This window comes from Tachysurus fulvidraco, chromosome 25 (assembly GCF_022655615.1).
Source record: "Tachysurus fulvidraco isolate hzauxx_2018 chromosome 25, HZAU_PFXX_2.0, whole genome shotgun sequence".
Classification (NCBI taxonomy): Eukaryota; Metazoa; Chordata; class Actinopteri; order Siluriformes; family Bagridae; genus Tachysurus; species Tachysurus fulvidraco.
In genome coordinates this window covers 547984-570957 of record NC_062542.1, presented here as the reverse complement: position 1 = coordinate 570957, position 22974 = coordinate 547984, and the positions used below count along the sequence as shown (strand labels likewise).

General features: G+C 42.3%; 1 protein-coding gene across 2 annotated transcripts in view; it reads left to right on the top strand.

Moving 5' to 3' along the window:
- Positions 1-478: 478 nt before the first annotated feature.
- The window catches only part of fli1rs (Fli-1 proto-oncogene, ETS transcription factor-related sequence), a 23383-nt gene continuing 887 nt past the window's right edge, over positions 479-22974 (top strand). Inside the window, exons 1-9 of one of the 2 annotated variants that reach the window (XM_027155512.2) lie at positions 482-655; positions 12028-12218; positions 12552-12703; positions 13929-14132; positions 15245-15316; positions 18639-18704; positions 18931-18978; positions 22059-22106; positions 22369-22974. The exon at positions 22369-22974 is cut by the window's right edge and continues 887 nt beyond it. In XM_027155512.2, the coding sequence (XP_027011313.1) occupies positions 638-655; positions 12028-12218; positions 12552-12703; positions 13929-14132; positions 15245-15316; positions 18639-18704; positions 18931-18978; positions 22059-22106; positions 22369-22886 (1317 nt within the window). In that variant the 5' untranslated portion in view covers positions 482-637 and the 3' untranslated portion in view covers positions 22887-22974. Of the gene's footprint in view, positions 656-12027; positions 12219-12551; positions 12704-13928; positions 14133-15244; positions 15317-18638; positions 18705-18930; positions 18979-22058; positions 22107-22368 lie in introns of both variants that reach the window. The other variant, XM_027155587.2, reaches the window with a different exon arrangement.

The window sequence follows — 22974 nt, the reverse complement described above, 5'->3', positions numbered from 1 at the left end:
AGTTGTTTTACTTCATAAATGATTTTATTTTCCACATTTCTATTTCTTTTTTTCTTATTTCCACGTTATTAAAGACCGTTATTAATTAAAATGTCTTTATAATTCGTATTTACACAGCACAGCAGCTTTTCTTATCTTTTAAAACTACAACCAAACTTTAAAAGTATTACAAGTGAATAAAAAAACATGCAAATCAGTCGTTTTAACCAGACAGGTATTTAAATGATATTAAATCACTCTATGGCTAATGAAGTAAAGTAGAAACGCGCGTGACGCGTTTTGTTTTGATCACTGTGAATAAGGATTTTGTTAGTTTTGAGAAAACACTTCACCAGTAAGACTGTAGAACTTTTTTTTCTTCTTCTTCGTGTTTGTGTGTGTGTGTGTGTGTGTGTGTGTGTGTGTGTGTGTGTGTGTGTGTGTGTGTGTGTGTGTGTGTGTGACTTCACTTCCCAATTTAGAAAGCAGAGCTCAAAGAAGAAAAAACCAAACCCTCTGCCATCCGGTTTATGGTCTCTATGCGAAAAAATTAGCAGCAACGAGTAAATGAGCGAAAGCGCGCGCAGCAGTGCAGCCTAAACACCTCCAAATGCGCAAAACCCTCTAACTCTCTCCATGAACCTCACACACACCCGGAATGGACTGCACTATTAAGGTAAAGATGTATTATGATGATGATGATGATGATTATTATTATTTTGCGACTGTGCATGCTTGTGAACCTATGTGATATGCGTGTGTGCGCTCTCTCTCTCTCTCTCTCTCTCTCTCTCTCTCTCTCTCTCTCTCTCTCTCTTTTCAACGAGGCGGTGTGTGATGCAGCTCTTTTCCTTCTCGTATAAAATTTCCTCTTCCTTCCCGTTCGTGGTTGAATGTCGCCTCTTTAATAACAACAAGAAACCGCTACAAGTTGTACACTCAGAATAAAAAACTCTCTCTCTCACACACACACACACACACACACACACACACACACACACACACACACACACACACACACACACACACACACACACACACACACACACCACGGAATGGAGACCGGAGAGCGCCGCAAACGGTAACTCGCGCTTTTGCTGTGTTTCATTTGATTGTCCTTGTTTTCTCTCTCATCCTCTGCTCCATGCATGTGGAGTGAAGTACTGTACTGATTACACTGCGCGCGCTGGTGCTGATGCACGCTAATAATTTTAATAATACTCATTAGAATAACAGTAATAATGGTGATGGTGGAAAGTGGAGGGAAAGCAGGTGTCGCGCGCCATGAGCACGCGCATTCAGGACTCCCTCATTGGGCATAACATCAGACTTACTTTATGTCTGATGTTTTCTGATTTATTTATTGTCCTGTATTGTGAGTGGAGGACACAGAGGCGTGCGTTAAGGCCTTTAATTGACACCTCGAGTGTTTAATGACATTTTTACATACAAGGCGTTGAGTTAGCGCGCGCACAGCAATGCTGTATTAATGTGTTTATTACTTCCTACAGTTAAAATGTTGATTGGACGTTTAGTGCTAAATCTTCTGTTCTTTATTATAATTTTTTTTACAGCTAGCGATTGAATCTGGATTTTGGAAAGTATAAGTGTTGAAATAACGGCTATGTATTCTGAGTTAGCACAGGAATGCTAATGTAAGGCTTTCATGAAGTGTGTTGTAAAATGTTATGTCAGTTGTGGGAGAGTTAATTCTGGACTTTTTATTGTGTAACAGGAACATTTTGTACCATGTGGCTGTAAATGTGTGTGTGTGCGTGTGTGTTTAAAATATTCGATTAATATACACATGTATACAACAAACACCTACATTAACACTTATTTAATTCTGGATCTTTTTGTTTTGTAATAAATTAAATAATGGCACGCGAAATAAATGAGAAATAAATACATGGAAGAGCGTCGAAGCCCTGCAGCTATCAGAAATATCAGGCAACTGTGGAATGATTTGAAGAAATGTTTTTTTCTTAAACATTTTTAACAAAATATATAGCAGCTGATAAAACGCTGATGTGGAGGAACTGAGGCATGAATCAAGGGATCGAAATAGGTTTTATTTTTACGCAGACGCACGAAAGAATCTGCAAAAGATAATGAAAACGAATAAATCAGAGGCCTGATGTGTGTGTGTGTGTGTGTGTGTGTGCATCTTTCTGCATGAGAATGTGCAGATAAAATGATGCCGATTACGTTTACAGCTTTTTGAGTTTCGAAAGAAACGAAAGCACCCAATTTTCTCTCGCGCGTGTTGATTCCATGTCTGTTTCTTTTCCCCCTTTTTTCTTTAATATTCCCGTTTTTTTAAGGAATGATCCGAGCAGTCATGCAGGTGGCCTTATCTCAGCTCAACACACTTCCTGTCTCAGAGCTCACACTTTCCGCACACACTGCACACACTTCCGCTCCTGCACACCCGAGAGAAAGAAAACACACAGATCCTACAAACAGAGACTGTAAAAAAACAACAACAAAAAAAAAACACTTTTTTTGCTGCCAGTTTATTGTTCACCATTTTGGTACCCAGTTTTTAGTGCTAAAGTGCATTCAAATGCTTCACACACACTCTTACACTCTCTCACACTCTCACACACTTGTACTGCTGTTGATCAGAATGATTAAAACTTGTGAAAACCGCAAGGTTGCAGTTGTTTTTGTGCAGCGCAGCTGCTTGTCTGTTTGCAAAATCAGCAGTGGCTCAACTTCTGCTTTCCCTCTCTCTCTCTCTCTCTCTCTCTCTCTCTCTCTCTCTCTCTCTCTCTCTCTCTCTCTCTCTCTCTCTCTCTCAATACATTCATTCCCAACCTCCGACTTTGTTCTGTATTTTATATTAATGCACAATTTAACACACCCTCGTTTAAAATCACTTCAGGAAAAAATCTTACAGCAGTGATGTTCAAATCTCACACAATATTGACTTTCTGTTCATGTCCAGGCTGATATTCCAAAACAATTAAGAACAAATAGAATTTTTATTACTATTTTACGAACTCACAGAGAACCGTTTTTAGTTGTCATTAGTTTCCAGATACAATTATTTACTCCTAAAATGTGTTTTTGAAGAAACAACAGAATGTTAACAAAATGTTGTGTGTATTTTCTGCACCTCTTGCACTGATGCTGTGACATTTCTGCAGATTTAGTGGCATTATTTTTGCTGTACATTATTACATTTACAGCATTTGGCAGACGCCCTTACCAGAGTCACGTACAAAAGTGCTGTAGTTCACCTCTATAAAATAAAGTATGTGCATGAATGATTTGCATCTTCTTGTGTAATTGAGCTGCAAAAAGATAAAATATATACTGTAAAATATCTGAGAAGGATTTTGAAGTAGAAATAAAGTACAAAATTAGTTGTCTAAAAGGAGAGAGAGAGAGAGAGAGAGAGAGAGAGAGAGAGAAGGAGAGACAAGGAGGGAGAGAGAGAGAGCGAGAGAGCGAGAGAGAGAGAGAGAGAGAGAGAGATGCTCATATTGATGTGATGAAATTGATGATTTTTGCTTGTTGGTTAAACTAAACCCCGGGTTCAGTAAAACGGGACATAAACAGGCTCAAACACAACTGTAATAAATTTAGTTAATTTCTGCATAAACAAACAGCACTAAAACATTACCGCAAATAACCTACTTCAGGAACAAAACTAATTTAATACATTTTCGATTACTGACAAATTATATTTTTTAAAAATCACTTTTGTCTGTAAAGAGGAACGACTTGTATATTTGTTTTATTTATTTTTTATGAAAAAGATTCGTTATATTTTATCAGTTTTAATACTTAATATTGTAGTAGAAATATATATTAATATTTTTGTCTCAGCTACAAAATCGGTGCGTTATTGAATGAAATAGATTTATATATTTCATAATGTTATGTAAAATAATTAAAATCGAACGAACGACCGATACTTTAGATGTTAAACTGTGATGAAACTTGAGCTATAATTGGGTTTAAGTTTCGTAAACTATAAATATATACTATATATATATATATATAAATATATAAACTATAAACTATATATAAACTATGCGAACGAAAAAACCTTTGAGAAACATTTTTCTTTTTAATAATACTTTCCTGTTATTTATTCTGTTTTCTTTCTTTCTTTCTTTCTTTCTTTCTTTCTTTCTTTCTTTCTTTCTTTCTTTCTTTCTTAATAAAAATACAAAAAAAAACTTATGATCTGAAGGGTTTTGGGGGCGGAGTCATTGCTCAGAGACTAGTTATTAATTTTATTTCGATTTTAGTCAAAAACTCGTTTTAATAAATTAAATAAAACTGAAGATCGAAGCACTTTTGAATGATGCTGATTGGTGACTAGCAGCATTCCTTCATGATTAGCATCGTTAGCCTTTTTGGATGAAATGAACACACAATGATGACATTCTTACTGTTTTAAATCGTATTAACAGAAACTGATAAAAAATGTAAAGTAACGTTAAGTGTGTGTGTGTGTGTGTGTGTGTGTGTGTGTGTGTGTGTGTGTGTGTCTGTTTGTGTGTGTGTGTGCGTGTGTGTGTGTGTTTGTATGTATGTGTATGTGTGTGTGTGTGTGTGTGTGTATGTGTGTGTGTGTGTGTGTGTGTGTGTGTGTGAACGTGTGTGTGTGTGTGTATATGTGTGTATGTATGTGTGTATGTGTGTGTATGTGTGTGTGTGTGTGTATGTGTGTGTGTTAGTGTGTGTGTATGTGTGTGTGTGTGTGTGTATGTGTGTGTGTTTTTGTGTGTGTAGTGTGTGAACGTGTGTGTGTCTGTGTGTATATGTATGTGTGTATGTGTGTGTTAGTGTGTGTGTGTTTTTGTGTGTGTAGTGTGTGTATGTGTGTGTGTGTGAGTGTGAGTGTGATTCAGAGCTCTGGGTTTCTAAGAAATAAGTTTCATTAGAAGATGACATTCTGTAATTCACGTGAAAGGAAAAAAAATGAGTGTGTGAAGGAATTTAAACCGTAATGAATATACGAGCCGTGACCACGCCCCCTTTTCTCACCTACACCCCTCACCACCTTAACTGCTGCTGGTATCGTTTTCATACGTGTAGAGTTGTGTGTTTTTTGTAGCAAGATTTGTGTTTCCTGCAGCAGGTTGTGAGGTTGTGCTTCCTCTAGCAGGTTGTACATTTTCTGTTTTGTGTAGCAGGTTGTGAGGTTGTGCTTCCTGTAGCAGGTTGTGTGTTTTGTGTTTGTATGTTTGGTTTCACAGCAACACTGATATGAAACTCATTGAACAGGAAGTTGGTTGTGGCATCAGTGGCTTTTAAAGCTCAGAGTTCATCACTGAGAGAGAGAGAGAGAGAGAGAGAGAGAGAGAGAGAGAGAGAGAGAGAGAGAGAGAGAGAGAGAGTAGCGGTCAGTGTGGCATTTAGAATTAAGGTGTGGTACACTGCCTGATCATGTGATTACATTGACTTGAATTTTGAATGCATTAAAAAAATATCACACACACACACACACACACACACACACACACACACACACACACACACACACACACACACACACACACACACACACACACACACACAGAATGTTAGTCCTCTGCAGAAGAAAGAAAAAATTGTTCCAATTGTTCCAAAATCAAGCAATAAAGAAAAAATAAGGTACAAAGAAAGACTGTGATGATGGAAGGAGTAGAAAAGTGACAGAGAAACTGGAAGAGTAAGAGAGAGGAAAAGAAAGGTGGAACAGAGAGAAGAACAGATAGTGGCAGAGTAAAAAGTAAATAATGAGAAAAGGAAGAAAAGAAAGCGAGTGAAAGGGTGTGTCGAGCTTTGTGTGATCCTGGTCTGGTTAGCGCAGGTGAGATCATGTCCACCGAATCCTCAGAGTCTTGATCTTGAAGAACTTCATGTGGTCTCAGATGTTGAGATGTTTTTCTGCTCATCAGGGTCTTACACTGTGTGCACTCTCTCACTGTGAATAGTCTTCACTGCCTGCTCACACCTGATTGGCCGACTGGGTGAATTGGCCGACTGTATAAGCATTTGTAGAGGTGTTCCTAATAAAGTGGCTGGCTGCAAAACAAACAAAAAAAGAAAGAAAAAGGCTAATCTGGTTAATATTTCTGTTTTATTGATTAGTTGTAAAGTAATATTAGCTCATTAAACCAAATCATTAACCAAAAAGAGACGGTTGAAAAGAACAAATATGGCTTAATAAATTCAAACGTAGAAGAAACTGTCAGTCATTAAATGAGGATAAAATAGAAATAAAATAAAAATAGAAAAATACTTGTCTGTACAATTGTAAAGGGGAAAAAGTAAGAATTATTTTCCTTCTTTTTGCTTTTCTTTCTACTCGTTTGTAGACACCAAGCAGCTTTTAAAGACAGGAGTCACTTTCCTGAGCCACGTTCTTCTCTGTGTAACCTTTCAGACCTTTGTGTGTTTGGGTTTTTTTTGGACGTGCTTTCACTTCTCCACTGGCCTGATTTCATGCTGCCTGCTCTACATGTCGACCTGATGCCTGTGGAGCTTCTCATACAGATCTGCTGCACGGCTCTATATCAGGGTTTTGGTTTGTTTATCAAAGGAAATGACTGTGCCTGATGGAGATGGAGATAACGAGATAACGAGGACACCGACCGCAAAAAGGTGATACGAGGACTTCATCTGTATAAAACAGATAGTGAGCTTCTGTCTGCCTACAGGACAAAGGGCTGAAACTGGAGACTCCTTCCATCCATAAAGAAAACTAGATTATATACCTGTTTATTTTTGTGTCCAATGTGAATGAGTTGTTGCTATAGAAACGTTAAGGTATCATGCATGTAAAGCTGTGATGTCAGATACGCTACTGTCAGGGCTGCTGATAGAGAGAATTCACCTGAGAACCAATTACATTAATGTTCGTTTCTTACCATAATTCTATAAAGCTGGTGATACTCGAGTGCACAGAAATGTCTTCTGTCACAGTGCAGCACAACAGGAAGTGATATTTAGCAATGGATTGCACTGTTGCATATGTAGTCAGACTGCAGAGAAATACAGAGCTGAGTGTGAGTGAGTGAGTGTGAGTGAGTGACTGTGAGTGAGTGTGAGTGAGTGTGTGAGTGAGTGAGTGAGTGTGAGTGAGTGAGTGAGTGTGAGTGAGTGTGAGTGAGTGTTAGTGAGTGAGTGAGTGTGAGTGAGTGAGTGTGAGTGAGTGAGTGACTGTGAGTGAGTGTGAGTGTGAGTGAGTGTGTGAGTGAGTGAGTGAGTGTGAGTGTGAGTGAGTGTGAGTGTGAGTGAGTGAGTGAGTGTGAGTGAGTGTTAGTGAGTGAGTGAGTGTGAGTGAGTGTGAGTGAGTGTGAGTGAGTGTGAGTGAGTGAGTGAGTGTGAGTGTGAGTGAGTGTGAGTGTGAGTGAGTGTGAGTGTGAGTGAGTGTGAGTGAGTGTGAGTGAGTGTGAGTGAGTGTGAGTGAGTGAGTGAGTGTGAGTGAGTGTGAGTGAGTGAGTGAGTGTGAGTGAGTGTGAGTGAGTGAGTGACTGTGAGTGAGTGTGAGTGAGTGTGTGAGTGAGTGAGTGTGAGTGAGTGAGTGAGTGTGAGTGAGTGTGAGTGAGTGTGAGTGAGTGTGAGTGAGTGAGTGAGTGTGAGTGAGTGTGAGTGAGTGTGAGTGAGTGAGTGAGTGTGAGTGTGAGTGAGTGTGAGTGTGAGTGAGTGTGAGTGAGTGTGAGTGAGTGTGAGTGAGTGAGTGAGTGTGAGTGAGTGTGAGTGAGTGAGTGTGAGTGAGTGTGAGTGAGTGAGTGAGTGTGAGTGAGTGTGAGTGAGTGAGTGTGAGTGAGTGTGTGAGTGTGAGTGAGTGAGAGTGAGTGAGTGTGAGTGAGTCAGTGTGAGTGAGTGTGAGTGAGTGAGTGAGTGAGTGAGTGAGTGTGAGTGAGTGAGTGTGAGTGAGTGAGTGTGAGTGAGTGAGAGTGAGTGAGTGAGTGAGTGAGTGTGAGTGAGTGAGTGTGAGAGTGTGAGTGAGTGTTAGTGAGTGAGTGTGAGTGAGTGAGTGAGTGTGAGTGAGTGAGTGTGAGTGAGTGAGAGTGAGTGTGTGAGTGAGTGAGTGAGTGAGTGTGAGTGAGTGAGAGAGAATGTGTGTGAGTGAGAGTGAGTGAGTGAGTGTGAGTGAGTGAGAGTGAGTGTGTGAGTGAATGAGTGTGAGTGAGTGTGAGTGAGTGAGTGAGTGAGTGAGTGTGAGTGAGTGAGTGAGTGAGTGAGTGAGAATGTGTGTGAGTGAGTGAGTGAGAATGTGTGTGAGTGAGTGAGTTAGAGTGTGTGTGAGTGAGTTAGAGTGTGTGTGTGTGTGTGTGTGTGTGTGTGTGTGTGTGTGTGTGTGTGTGTGTGTGTGTGTGTGTGTGAATGAGTAAGTGAGTTAGAGTGTGTGTGTGAGTGAGTGAGTGTGTGAGTGAGTTAGTGAGCGAGTTAGTGAGTGAGTTAGTGAGTGAGTGAGCGAGGGAGTGAGTGAGTGAGTTAGTGATTGAGTTAGTGAGTGAGTTAGTGAGTGAGTTAGTGAGCGAGTGAGTGAGTGAGCGAGTTAGTGAGTGAGTTAGTGAGCGAGTGAGTGAGTGAGCGAGTTAGTGAGTGAGTTAGTGAGTGAGTGAGTGAGTGAGTTAGTGAGTGAGCGAGTGAGTGAGTGAGTTAGTGAGTGAGTGAGCGAGTGAGTGAGTGAGCGAGTTAGTGAGTGAGTTAGTGAGTGAGTTAGTGAGCGAGTTAGTGAGTGAGTTAGTGAGCGAGTGAGTGAGTGAGCGAGTTAGTGAGTGAGTTAGTGAGCGAGTGAGTGAGTGAGTTAGTGAGTGAGTGAGTTAGTGAGCGAGTGAGTGAGTGAGTTAGTGAGTGAGTGAGTTAGTGAGTGAGTGAGTGAGTGAGTTAGTGAGTGAGTTAGTGAGTGAGTGAGCGAGTGAGTGAGCGAGCGAGTTAGTGAGTGAGTTAGTGAGTGAGTGAGTGAGTTAGTGAGTGAGTGAGTGAGTGAGTGAGTTAGTGAGTGAGTGAGTGAGTGAGTTAGTGAGTGAGTTAGTGAGTGAGTGAGCGAGTGAGTGAGCGAGCGAGTTAGTGAGCGAGTTAGTGAGTGAGTGTGTGTGTGTGTGTGTGTGTGTGTGTGTGTGTGTGTGTGTGTGTGTGTGTGTGTGTGTGTGTGTGTGAGTTAGTGTGTGTGTGTGAGTTAGGGTGTGTGTGTGAGTGAGTGAGTTCTAGAACTCCAGAGCTACACACACACATTATACAGTAAAATAAATAATATAATATTGATGAAGAAATAAGAATTGTGTGTAAATGTAAACTGAGTGTTTGTGATTCTGTACATATTTAATCTACACACAGAATTGTGACTGACTCACAGTTTACATTCTGCTGTGTGTGAATCGATCTAATCCAAAATAACCAGATGAATTCAAATAATCTGTACAGAAGAGGTTGTGGATTATATAAAGAGAAGCCGGTTCTAGAGCACTGCTCTTTTTACCGTGTAAACAAACCCTTTAACTAACATTATACTGATGGCAGCTTTAAACCTTTAATAACTTTATTTTTAGTAAATGTTCTTTAAAAGAAGAATCTCTGTACATTTAGGATTATTATCTACTCGTGAGTGTGTGAGAGTTTCTGTGACTGAATCTGTTTCCATGACAACTTTAATAACAGTAGTTATGCTTCTTACAGTGTTGTCTATCATTGTTTGTGTAACTGTCTCTGTTTCCTCCATTAAACACGACTGCAGCTTTCTGTTCGATGGAGCGCTCTGTGGTTGTGTCTACGCCGTCATACGCTGAATAAAGTGGTTCATACGTGACCAATCGGTGGTGAGTGCCTCTAGCCCCGCCCATCATCACCCCGAACACCGTTTAGGGAACTTTATTTGTGATTTTGCAGTGAGAAATAATTCTGCTATCAGTTATGAATGAACTGCCTTCTATACTCTTATTATAATAAAATTCAGCACAATGATGAAGGTCCCCCCCCCGCCCCACTCTGTGACCCCACCCCCACCCTAAACCTGGGTGTAAATAGGTTTTCCAGCTCGTTGCGACCCTGTCTCTGCATTTCCGTTACTCCTGACTCCAGCCAAAAGGTTTCTCTGCACATGGAAGATTGACTTCCTGTGAGACGCTGAATCTCAGAGCAGTGACGCATGCGAGCGGTGAAGACAATGCAGCACAACACACTGCCTCTATAAACACACACCGGCTAACACACACACTTCTCAATTTATAGCACACGTTTATGGTTTACGCACAAACACACACACTTCAAAGAGAGGATTTTTTAGCAACTCTTACATACCAAAGCTGGTCTGACTTCCTGTCTGTCTTAAGTCAAAAGTTTAGTCTTTTTAAATTCCTTGTCCAAAAGCTCAGACATTGTGATGGTATTTATTTTATTTTGTCTGTGTGTGTGTGGTGTGTGTGTGTGTGTGAGTGTATAAGTATGTATGTGTGTATGCGTGTGTGTGAAAGAGAGCTTAAGGTTTGATGTGTTTAGTGATCGTCTAAACACTAGACCTGCTAGCAACTGACTAGCTGATTAACTAGCAGTGAACTAGCTAACTACTACATAACTAAACTACATACAACCACAATACTTTCACTACAAAAACTTTCTTCATCCTAAAACACTTTCACATCGATCTGAATATTTTCTTTCCACCCCACAGGATTCTCAGATGATCTTTCTCTCATCTTGACTGCTAACAATTTACAGACAGACATTATGCTAATTTAAAAGGATCTCTGTCCCTGTGTCCTCCACCAGGCTTTAGCCATATGTGCTAATACTATTAGTGTTAATTTCATATGCTAGTCACAGATTAGCTAGCAGTAACAGACATCAGTGTAACCAACACATCCTGTAGGTTCTCATTCAGAGTAAATCTGTCAGTCAGAAGAGACACAGAAACACAATGAAAGATATTTTGGACCCGACTGTGACGGTCAATCTCATAAAATGTTCGCCACACGCTGCAGACTGGAATCCCACGCAGGGTGTGGATCAGACCACGCCCTGCATTGTTTATCAGACTCACAGCACAGATGATGATGATGATGATGATATGGTCTGCATGCAGATGAAGTATGAATCATCAACTTACTGTATTTAACATAATCCTCAGAGTCACGTACGGTCAGGGCTTTGTGTTTAATCGTCTATTGTGACGCACGAGAGCCTGGCGAGAAGGTCACGTGTCTCCCTACGCAGAGTTCGGCCACAGATGAAGAAGGCTAATAAAATTCACTGGCAAACAAATCAATAGATTTGAGAAATGAGTTGAAAATGAGTTTTTATTCTTTTTATTTTATTTTATTTACATTAAACATCATGTGTGTATGAGCTAATAGACATCATGGCGCAGGGCTGTGATTATTAGGAGTCTCTCATGATTAAATAAAGCACCGTTGTTGTCTCACGTTTACACTGGAGACTGGGCGGAGCAATCATTAGTGACACGACATGGGTGGGTTTTATGCAAATGAGTTTCAAAGGTGATTAGATGACCTTTAATAGGAGTGAGGGACGATGGTGGTGGTGGTGGTGGTGGTGGGGTCACACTTTGGCACATTGGTTTTTTATTTTAACTAATTTAATGAACCAACATGGAAACAAATAGTTTTTACTTTAACCTGTGAAGAAGGAAACTAAACACACAATGTCTTATTATTTATTTCTATGCTGTATGTTCTGCTTGTGTGAATATCTCACTAGCTACCAGCGAAACCACAGCAGTATATTAAAGCCCATAGCTAACATCACCTCCACCCCCCCCCCACCCCCCCACCGCCTGTTTATTATCATCTGTGTTGGATGACCTCGCAGACTGTGGTGCTAATTCTGCATTTCCTGTCTGCGTTAAGATATTTTAAGTTTATAAACGGACGCCGCCTGGATAACACTCGCATGAATAAAGTCTGATCTAAATACGGAAAGACATCAACAATGAGTGTGTACAGATAAGACACATATCATTGCTCCAGAAACACCAGAGACACATGAAACACCACATGCTTATTCCCTGTGTGTGTGTGTGTGTGTGTGTGTGTGTGTGTGTGTGTGTGTGTGTGTGTGTGTGTGTGTGTACTGTAGGAAGCTCTGGCGGTAGTGAGTGAGGATCAGTCCATATTTGATCCAGCGTTTGGAAGCATGAAGTCCGAGATCACGTCTCCGGTGGTACAGGCCGGGTTCAGACAGGGATCAGAGGAAAGTACAGAGTCTGATTGGACGAACACGTCAGTGAGCAATCCTGTGAAGAAAAACGAACACATCAACGGTGCTAGGTAACATCAACAGCACACACACACACACACACACACACACACACACACACACTCCTCTGTAAACTCTTATGAGTTTACAGTTTTGTGTCTTCCAGTAAAAATATATTCAGTTTTTCACTTACGATATCCTATAACTACTGAATATAAATGAGTTGGGGGTGGAGCTACAGACAAGCTCAATTTGTGATGTCTCTTAATAAGCCACATAGTTTTGGACAAATCATCATCTGTTATGCAAATTTTTTAAAGGGATCCAATGTGTGTGTGTGTGTGTGTGTGTGTGTGTGTGTGTGTGTGTGTGTGTGTGTGTGTGTGTGTGTGTGTGTGTGTTAGTCGTGAGTCTCCAGTTGAGGTCAGCAGTGCTAAAAGAGGTCGTCACATCAGCAGTAGTGACGGAGGACAACAGCCGTATCAACCGTCATACCAGGAGCCCAGGACAAGTCCACAGAGCACCACTGAGGAGAAAAGAGTCATCGTTCCCGCAGGTGAGACACGCACCTATCAACCCTTCAGGTGAGACATGTCCTCATCAGCCGAGACACAGAGAGTAGTATTCACTAATCACTCGAAGACAGCGATGTTCTGGTGTTCTGTCATTGGTTAAAGAGAGCTGAAGCCTAAACACACAACTTTAACTCATAGGTTGTAATAAACATATCTATAATAGGCAAATAAGAGCGAGTCCGTTATATCTAGCGTTAGCTAACTAGTCTGAGTTTAGACACGCAAGTTAGATTTGTTAAAGCAATACAATATGAATTAGACATCTAAGCTAACTAGCATGCTAACAATGTACATTTTATACTTATTATATCACTTGTCACTTAACCGGGCTGATATCCCATCATGCACTGCTCACACTCTGGGTGTGTGCTCCTTCAATATATGGTTTCAGAGGTCACAGTAAATAGAATACCAGTTGTGGTTCTCTCTTTCACACACACACACACACACACACACACACACACACACACACACACACACACACACACATTTGATGACTGCAGCTTTAATACACATCAGACATTTTTCTCGTCTGGCTAACAGAGCGTCTCCTGCTCACATCAGTGCTCTGTGTCTCTCTCACTTGGGACACATTTTGGAATTTGGAAAAGACGCTTGATCCGTCAGATTCGTTTGATCCTCTGATTTCTGTTCCCGTTATAAGTGACTCATTAAGTGATGTAGTGTAGTGACGAGAATTTCAGCTCTTTACAGTGAGTCAGCTCGTCTGAATCAGCTCACCAATTACAGTCAAATTTTTCAGATCCCAAATGACTCGTTAACTTCTCGATCAGATACGACAACGTTACTGATTCAGAGCTGCACCTTATCGTTAACGCGGTCACCGACTCTCAATGTAAACGAGTTGACTCAAAGATTTGACTCATCGATGAATGATCCTTCACTATTGTGTAGTAAACACAGGGCTGAGTCACTCAACACTGTAAACACAAACACACAGCTGAATAATCTCTGAGTTGTTGATGAAGACAAATTAAGATCACAGGTTTTAGATCTGCTTCAGAATAAATACAATTTTATCTAAAAATTAAAAACTTTTGGTTTTTGAAACACAAAGTCATTTATAATATGTGATAAATAAATAAATAAATATTTGTGATAGAGAGAATCATTACTCATGCTCCATACTCCCAAATAAAGCCATGGTTTCAGTGTAAAATTCTTCTTTAATACCCTGTCCTTCAGACCCGGAGGTATGGACTCAGGACCATGTGCGTCAGTGGGTGGAGTGGGCGATTAAAGAGTACAGCCTGATGGATGTGGACGTGTCCGTCTTCCTCCCGCTGGATGGCAAGACGCTCTGCAAAATGACGAAAGAGGACATGATGCGTCTCACATCACATTATAACACAGACGTCCTGCTGTCACACCTCAACTACCTCCGCCAGAGTAATACACACACACACACACACACACACACACACATATGCACACACACACACACACACACACACCCATATGCACACACACACACACACACACACACCCATATGCACACACCCCACACACACCACACACACACACAACACCACACGCACATATGCACACACACACCACCACACACAACCCACACAACCACACCAAACACACACAAACACATACACACAGACATATACACACACACCCATATGCACACACACACACACCCATATGCACACACACCCACACCCATATGCACACACACACACACACATACACACACAAACACACACACACACAAACACCCACACACATACACACACAAACACATACACACAGACATACACACATGCACACACACACACATGCACACACACACACACACACAGACAAACACACACAGACAAACACACACACATACACACATACATACACACACACACACACACACACACACACACACACATACACACACACACACACAAACACATACACACAGACATACATGCACACACACACAGACAAACACACACACACACATACACACACACATACACACACAAACACATACACACAGACATACACACACATGCACACACACACACACACATGCACACACACACAGACAAACACACACAGACAAACACACACACACATACACACATACACACACACACACACACACACACACACACACACACACACACACACACACACACACACACATGATTTTAACCCCTTCACAGATTTCTGTCCCACTAGAATATTGAACTGCAGGAGATTTTTGGTCACTAACGTCACCACCATGTGATCATCAGTGTGAACTTGACTCTGATGTAAAATGTAATGTTTACCATTCTGCTGATAATCAGATGCTAAAGAGCCGACATTGACCAAAGCTAACTAGTTTACTAGTTAACAGTTAGGTAGCTTACAGGCTGCTGTTATATCGTGTAATGAGCACTTCATTCAGAGTCAACCACAGATCCAACAAAGTGATAATAACATTTCGGTGCTCTGTTCTTTCTTGTCACTTAAACAGAGAGAGTTTAGATGATGATTTTTGTGTATTTGTTCTGCAGGTAGTCCGACTTTCTCGTACCCAACGAGCCCCACTAACACACAGCCCCCGCCGAGACTACAGGTCAAAGCCGGTAAGACTGAAAGCTTCAGACGTTTGCGTACAAAAGTACTTGAAATGAGCCTTTCACATCGGTTGTCCTACAGTGTGACATAGTCCGAAGGATGTGTGTTCTTACTTAGTGTTCAGTCCTGAGTTTAAAACCAGGAAGCTCTTAAACAACAAACAATAAACAAGGTGCAGAGGAATTATAGGGGAAACAGACCAGAAGACGTCTCAAGCGCACAAAGAAACAGAAAGGACATAAATAGCACGAGGAAACAAGCAACAATGATCCAATCAAAAAAGGAGGGTGAGTTGATTTTGGCAGGAAACAATGACCATATAAGGAAGATGAGGGTAAATGAGGACAAGATGGAGTGTGCTGGGTCAACTGGGACAGAATCATGGGAAAATGAAACATAACCACACTTTAACTTGCCCTAAACAGTTGGGGGTGTTAAAGGGAGCGTTGTCTGGGATCAGAAGCCGGGGCAAAACTGGGGCTACATTTATTGAAGAGTTATTGAGGAATTGAGAAAGGTTCCAGGGTGGGGCTACAGTAACAGTAGCAGAAACATTAGAGAGAAAATAAATGAGCACTTTAATTGGTAAAGCTAGTGAAATGTTGACCAGATCGTGATCGAGCCATGACAGAAACAGAGACACACTCAAAAACAAAGAGAAATGGTAACAGGAGCAGGTACAAAGACACACGATCATTACCTCTTAGGGACAGATCTCCACAGAGTCATTGGACTTGGACAGTGGTGGGTCAGGAAACCGAGTTCCAACCAAATGTTCTTTCAGTTTCACAGGTCACAGAACATGCACTCATGGAACTTACATGATTAAAGGTCAGCTTGTATGCAGATAGCTCAAGAAATATGGGCTCTCTGAGCTCGCATTCTGGGGTATCAGGGAAGCTGAATGATCAGGAGGTATGGACAAGAACTTGCATAGATGTAGGTCCTAGAACCTTTGTGATTGAAGAACCATGAACCTTCAACCCATCAGTCAGGATCCTTACATGTTTATGTCAGAGAAGCTGAATTTTGGCAGATCTTGGAATCAGGAGCACCATCGTGCTTGGCTCATAGCAACTCTGCAGATAATCTTTCTAAGCATTTATCCAAACTACCGGTGTGGACATTAGTGACATGGAAGAGTTCCAAGCTGCATATGATCTTGGCATACATAAATGCTGACATTTCTTCATTACTTCTGACAAGCGTGATGAGTCCTGGTTTCAGAAGCACAAACTCACAGTTAGGTGAAGTGAAGAAGAAGTCACGCCTGTGACTCGCAGTCCGCAGCGTTTCATCAACATGAAGATCGAGCAGCTAAAGATATAGTATTGTTTTCCTGGTTCCCCAAAAGAGTGGGAAAAGTACAAGAGCCCAAACTGAAGGTGTTATATTTAGTAGACTACTGAATCATGTCATCAAGTCAAAACCAACTAGTTCTCTAAAAGCGTGGGAGGAACCAAAGTGAGAAACCAAAGAGAACTTTGTGTATTCAGGAGAGCTTCAAAAACTTCATCAACGCAAAACCGACAACTTTAAAGACTTTATACTAAAAATAGGAACTTGTTCATTCGATCAAACAGACCTCACTGTGCATTTAGCCGTTAAATTTGGTCTGAGGATTTTCAGCAACCCAAACAAAATGTGACGGCTAAGTAGTATTCGACTTTTCTTGCAGTTTCAGACAGGAAGCAGCTGCACTGCAACAGGAAACTGGGTGCCCCATTAGGACACAATTGACTATTTTGTTATACATGCATTAACCTGCAACAAAAGGACCCTCCTCCTGAGGGACTGTGGGTCATCTTCAGCTCTCCGCAGGTCACTTTGTTCAGACTACTGTTGTTTCTGCAGGGTCTTTAATGTAGCGCTTCCTTCCTCCCTCCTTTTCCTGCAGAATCTCCCTCCATCATCTGTACTTAACTTCTTACTGAAACACAAACAAAGAACGCAGAAATCCCAAAATATTGTTTGTTATTCAATTATAAATATTGAGTTATAACGTGAGCTCATTGTGGTGACGTTGGTTTTCATCACGGTAGTAAAAAGTGTTCAAAATGACAAAATGAAAATTCATTACATTTTACTCTGTAAATCTTTTGACCCATTTGAGTTCACAGAGGTTTAAAGTCTCAACCCTAGGGTTAGGGGTAGGGGTACAGGTAGGGGTACGGGTAGGGGTAGGGGTACGGGTAGGGGTAGGGGTAGGGTTTAGGGTTGGGGTTAGGGTAGGGGTAGGGTTTAGGGTTGGGGTTAGGGTAGGGTAGGGGTAGGGTTAGGGTTGGGATTAGGTTTTTGAAATTATACAATGACTCCACCATCACAGGGTCATAGTGTTCGGGTTAGTGTTTAGGGTTAGTGTTAGCATTAGGGTTAGTGTTAGGATTAGGGTTAGTGTTAGTGTTTAGGGTTAGTGTTAGCATTAGGGTTAGTGTTAGGATTAGGGTTAGTGTTAGTGTTTAGGGTTAGTGTTAGCATTAGGGTTAGTGTTAGGATTAGGGTTAGTGTTAGTGTTTAGGGTTAGTGTTAGCATTAGGGTTAGTGTTAGCATTAGGGTTAGTGTTAGTGTTTAGGGTTAGTGTTAGCATTAGGGTTAGTGTTAGCATTAGGGTTAGAGTTTAGGGTTAGTGTTAGGGTTGGGGTTAGACTCTACACCCTGAGGGCTGCACTTCCTGTCTGATGGGTTAGTGTTAGGGTTAGGGTTAGGGTTAGGGTTAGGGTTAGTGTTTAGGGTTAGAGTTTAGGGTTAGTGTTAGGGTTAGGGTTAGACTCTACACCCTGAGGGCTGCACTTCCTGTCTGATGGGTTAGGGTTAAGGTTAGACTCTACACCCTGAGGGCTGCACTTCCTGTCTGATGGGTTAGGGTTAGACTCTACACCCTGAGGGCTGCACTTCCTGTCTGATGGGTTAGGGTTAGGGTTAGACTCTACACCCTGAGGGCTGCACTTAAATAAGAATAATTGAGTGACATGTTGCTGAAATAAAATGGTGTTACTGAACTTTAAACAGTTTAATCAGGAGGATTTGTGTAAATAATAACTAGTTTTATCATTTTTCTGGAGTCACGTGTGAAATGAATTAAAATAACTTTTAATATTTTGGGAAATTCTCCAAACAGTTGTTGTTAATAATAAACATATAACTGTTCATCCAAAATCCTAGAAATTTATAAAAGAATGATTTCTAATAGTGCAAAATTCTACAGCAGCTCTTTGAAACCCGATTTAATAAGATAACAATTTAAATAATAATACAATAATATAAATAATTAATTAAATTTTAAACCCAGGAGTTTTATTTTCAGCTCTTTTTGTTTTGTGTTCATGCAGAAAACAGTTTTGAGGAAATCAGCAGGAGAAACAGCTGGCCGTCAGGTGCCATGACAGTTCCAAAAGGTACACACACACACACACACATACACCTGATACACACCTGATACACACCTGATACACACGACACACACACACACACGTGATACACACCTGATACACACCTTTATTTATTATGTTGAGTGATTGATTAAGGCCACAGTACTGAAGTGTTTGTCACTTATTATATTAATAAATGAAAGATTAAAACATTGTACAGTTTGGTTAATGTTGTGTTTTGTCGGTTCCTCAGTGGAGCAGCAGCACAACAGGATCACAGAAACACCCAGAATCACTCAAGGTAAAAACTCCACTTGTGACAAAATGAAGTACTACACACTACACACACACACACTACACACACACACACTACACACACACACACTACACACACACACACTACACACACAAACACACTACACACACCACACACACACTACACACACACACACACTACACACACACTACACACACACACTACACACACACTACACACACACTACACACTACACACACACACCACACACACCACACACACAACACACACACTACACACAAACAACACACACACACAAAAACAACACCATACACTACAACACACTACACACACACCACACACCTACACCACTACACACACTACACCCTCTACAAAACATCACTACTACCAAACACAAGCACACACTTACACACACTACAACACACACGACACACACTACACACACTACACACACACCCACACACACTACACACACTTACACACTCTACACAACACTACACCCAAACACACACACACACACACACTACACACACTACACACTCTACACACACTACACACACCACACTCACATCACTACACACACTAACAGCACCTCTACACAACACCCACACTACACACACACAACACCACACCCACACACACCACACCACACACACTACCACACACCCACACACACACACACCCACACACACCCCACACACACTACACCCACACACCCACACACACCACACCTACACACTCCACACACACACCTACACACACACACACACACACCCTACACACCACACACCACCCACACACCCCACACACACACACTCTACCCCACACACACCACACACAACACACACACACTTCACACACTACACACTCTACCACACTACACCACACACTCACACACCCTACCCACACACACCACTACACACACTACACACTCTACACACACACACCCCACACACACACACACCACCCACACACCACACACTACACACACACCCCTACACACACACACCACTACCACACACACTACACCACACTACCACACACCACTACACACCACACCCACACACACACCACACACTACACACCACACACCCACACTACACACACCACACACACACCCTCACACCACACGCACACACACCTACACACACACACACACACCACACACACACACACTACACACACACACTTCACACACACACACTACACACACTACACACACACACACTACACACACACACACACCACACACACACACACACACACTACACACACACACACACACTACACACAACACACACACTACACACACACACACTACACACACACACACACACACACTACACACACACACACACACACTACACACACTACACACACTACACACACACTATACACACACTACACACACACTACACACACACACTATACACACACACACTACACACACTACACACACACACACACTACACACACACTACACATACACACACACACTACACACACTATACACACACTACACACACACACACACACTACACCACACCACACACTATACACCACACTCCACACACCCACACACCACTACACACACTATACACCACACACACTATACACCACACTACACACCTACCACACTACACACACACACACACACCACACTACCACACACTACACACACCCTATACACACACCCTACACCACACCCACACTACACCACACCCCCACTACACACACACCCTACACACACTACACCCACCACACACTACACACACACTACACACACCACCACACCACACTACACCACACACTACACACCACACACACTACCACACCACACACACCACCACCACACCCACTACACACACACACCAACACTACACACACACACCAACACTACACACACACACACACACCCACACACTCCACTACACACACACCCACACCTCACACCACACCCTCACACCACACACTCACACACACTACACACACACACTACACCCACACGCACACACACACACCACACACACACACACCACACACACACACACACTACACCACACACCCACACCCCACACACACACACACTACACACACACACATCCACACACACACACACTACACACACACACACACCACACACACTACACACACACACACACACACACACACTACACCACACACTACACACACTACACACACTACACACACTTACCACACACTACACACCCACACATCCACACACCACACACACTACCACACACACACCACACACACCACACACACACTACACACACACTACACACACCACTACACATACACCACCACCACACCACTACACACACACACCACCCCACCACACACTACACACACACACACTACACACACACTACACACACACTATACACACACTACACACACACTACACACACACACACTATACACACACACACTACACACACTACACACACACACAACACACACCCACACTACACACCCACTATACACCAAACTCACACCACCCACCCCACACACTACACACACTATACACACACTACACATACACACACACACACTACACACACACACTACACACACACTATACACACACTACACACACACACACACACACTACACACACTATACACACACACACACTATACACACACTACACACTACACACACACACACACACACACACACTACACACACACTACACACACACTATACACACACTACACACACACACACACTACACACACACACACACTACACATACACACACACACACTACACACACACTATACACACACTACACACACTACACACTACACACACTACACACACTACACACACACTATACACACTTTTCTCCAGCTGTTTCCCAGTGGATGGTGTATGACACATGTAACGTGACTCTCCCAGTTTCATCAGAATAGACTGACACTGTACAGGTGTTACACAGCGTGTCTATGGTGCAGAGTAGTGCAGGTGTTTGACATTTAGGCCTCAGCTTCGGTTCTGTTCTATTTCTACTTTTTTTATGTTTTTGTTGTTTTTTTCTCATTATTACGGTGTTATTAACGCGTCGTTTTCATTTGTAGATCCGTACCAAGCGTTAGGGCCAATCAGCAGCCGCCTCGCTAATCCAGGTAAGAAATACGATATTCAGGAAGCTAAATGATTAAACTCATTTATTCCCACTAAAGACTCTGCATGAGGTGATGAAACACAGCTGATGAGAGTTGTCTCATTTCCGAGTCACTGGGTGTGTGTCCCACTGCGTATGAGACTGTATGGCACTAGACTAAGCTGGTAGTGTGTAATGCTTTACTCAGTGTTGTACACGGTACACAGTATGCTGCACTACACCCTACTGTTCTCATGCCACTCTAATGTTCCTTGGCTCTGCAGGTTCAGGTCAGATTCAGCTGTGGCAGTTTTTGCTCGAGCTTCTGTCGGACAGCGGCAACTCCACCATCATCACCTGGGAGGGAACAAACGGCGAGTTTAAGATGACGGACCCGGACGAAGTGGCAAAGCGCTGGGGCGAGCGCAAGAGCAAGCCCAACATGAACTACGACAAGCTGAGCCGTGCCCTGCGCTACTACTACGACAAGAACATCATGACCAAAGTGCACGGCAAGCGCTACGCCTACAAGTTCGACTTCCAGGGCATCTCTCAGGCGCACCAGAGCCACCCGACCGAGGGCGGCATGCTCAAATACCAGAATGAAGCGCCCTATGTCCAGCCCTACCACAGCCACCAGCCCAAAGTGAACTTCATGAGCGCGCACTCTGGCCCCATGCATGTGTCCCCAGGCAGCTTTTTCCCTCAAGCCACCAACTACTGGAACTCAGCGACCAGCGTGGTTTATCCCAGCTCTCCCATGCCGCGACACCCAGCCACACATTTAAACTCTTACTATTAAAATAACACCCAGATCAAATTCAGGGGATTCATACTAACAGAGTTACTGCTCATTTGTGGAGATTTTTGTCATAGAAAAGACTGTTTTT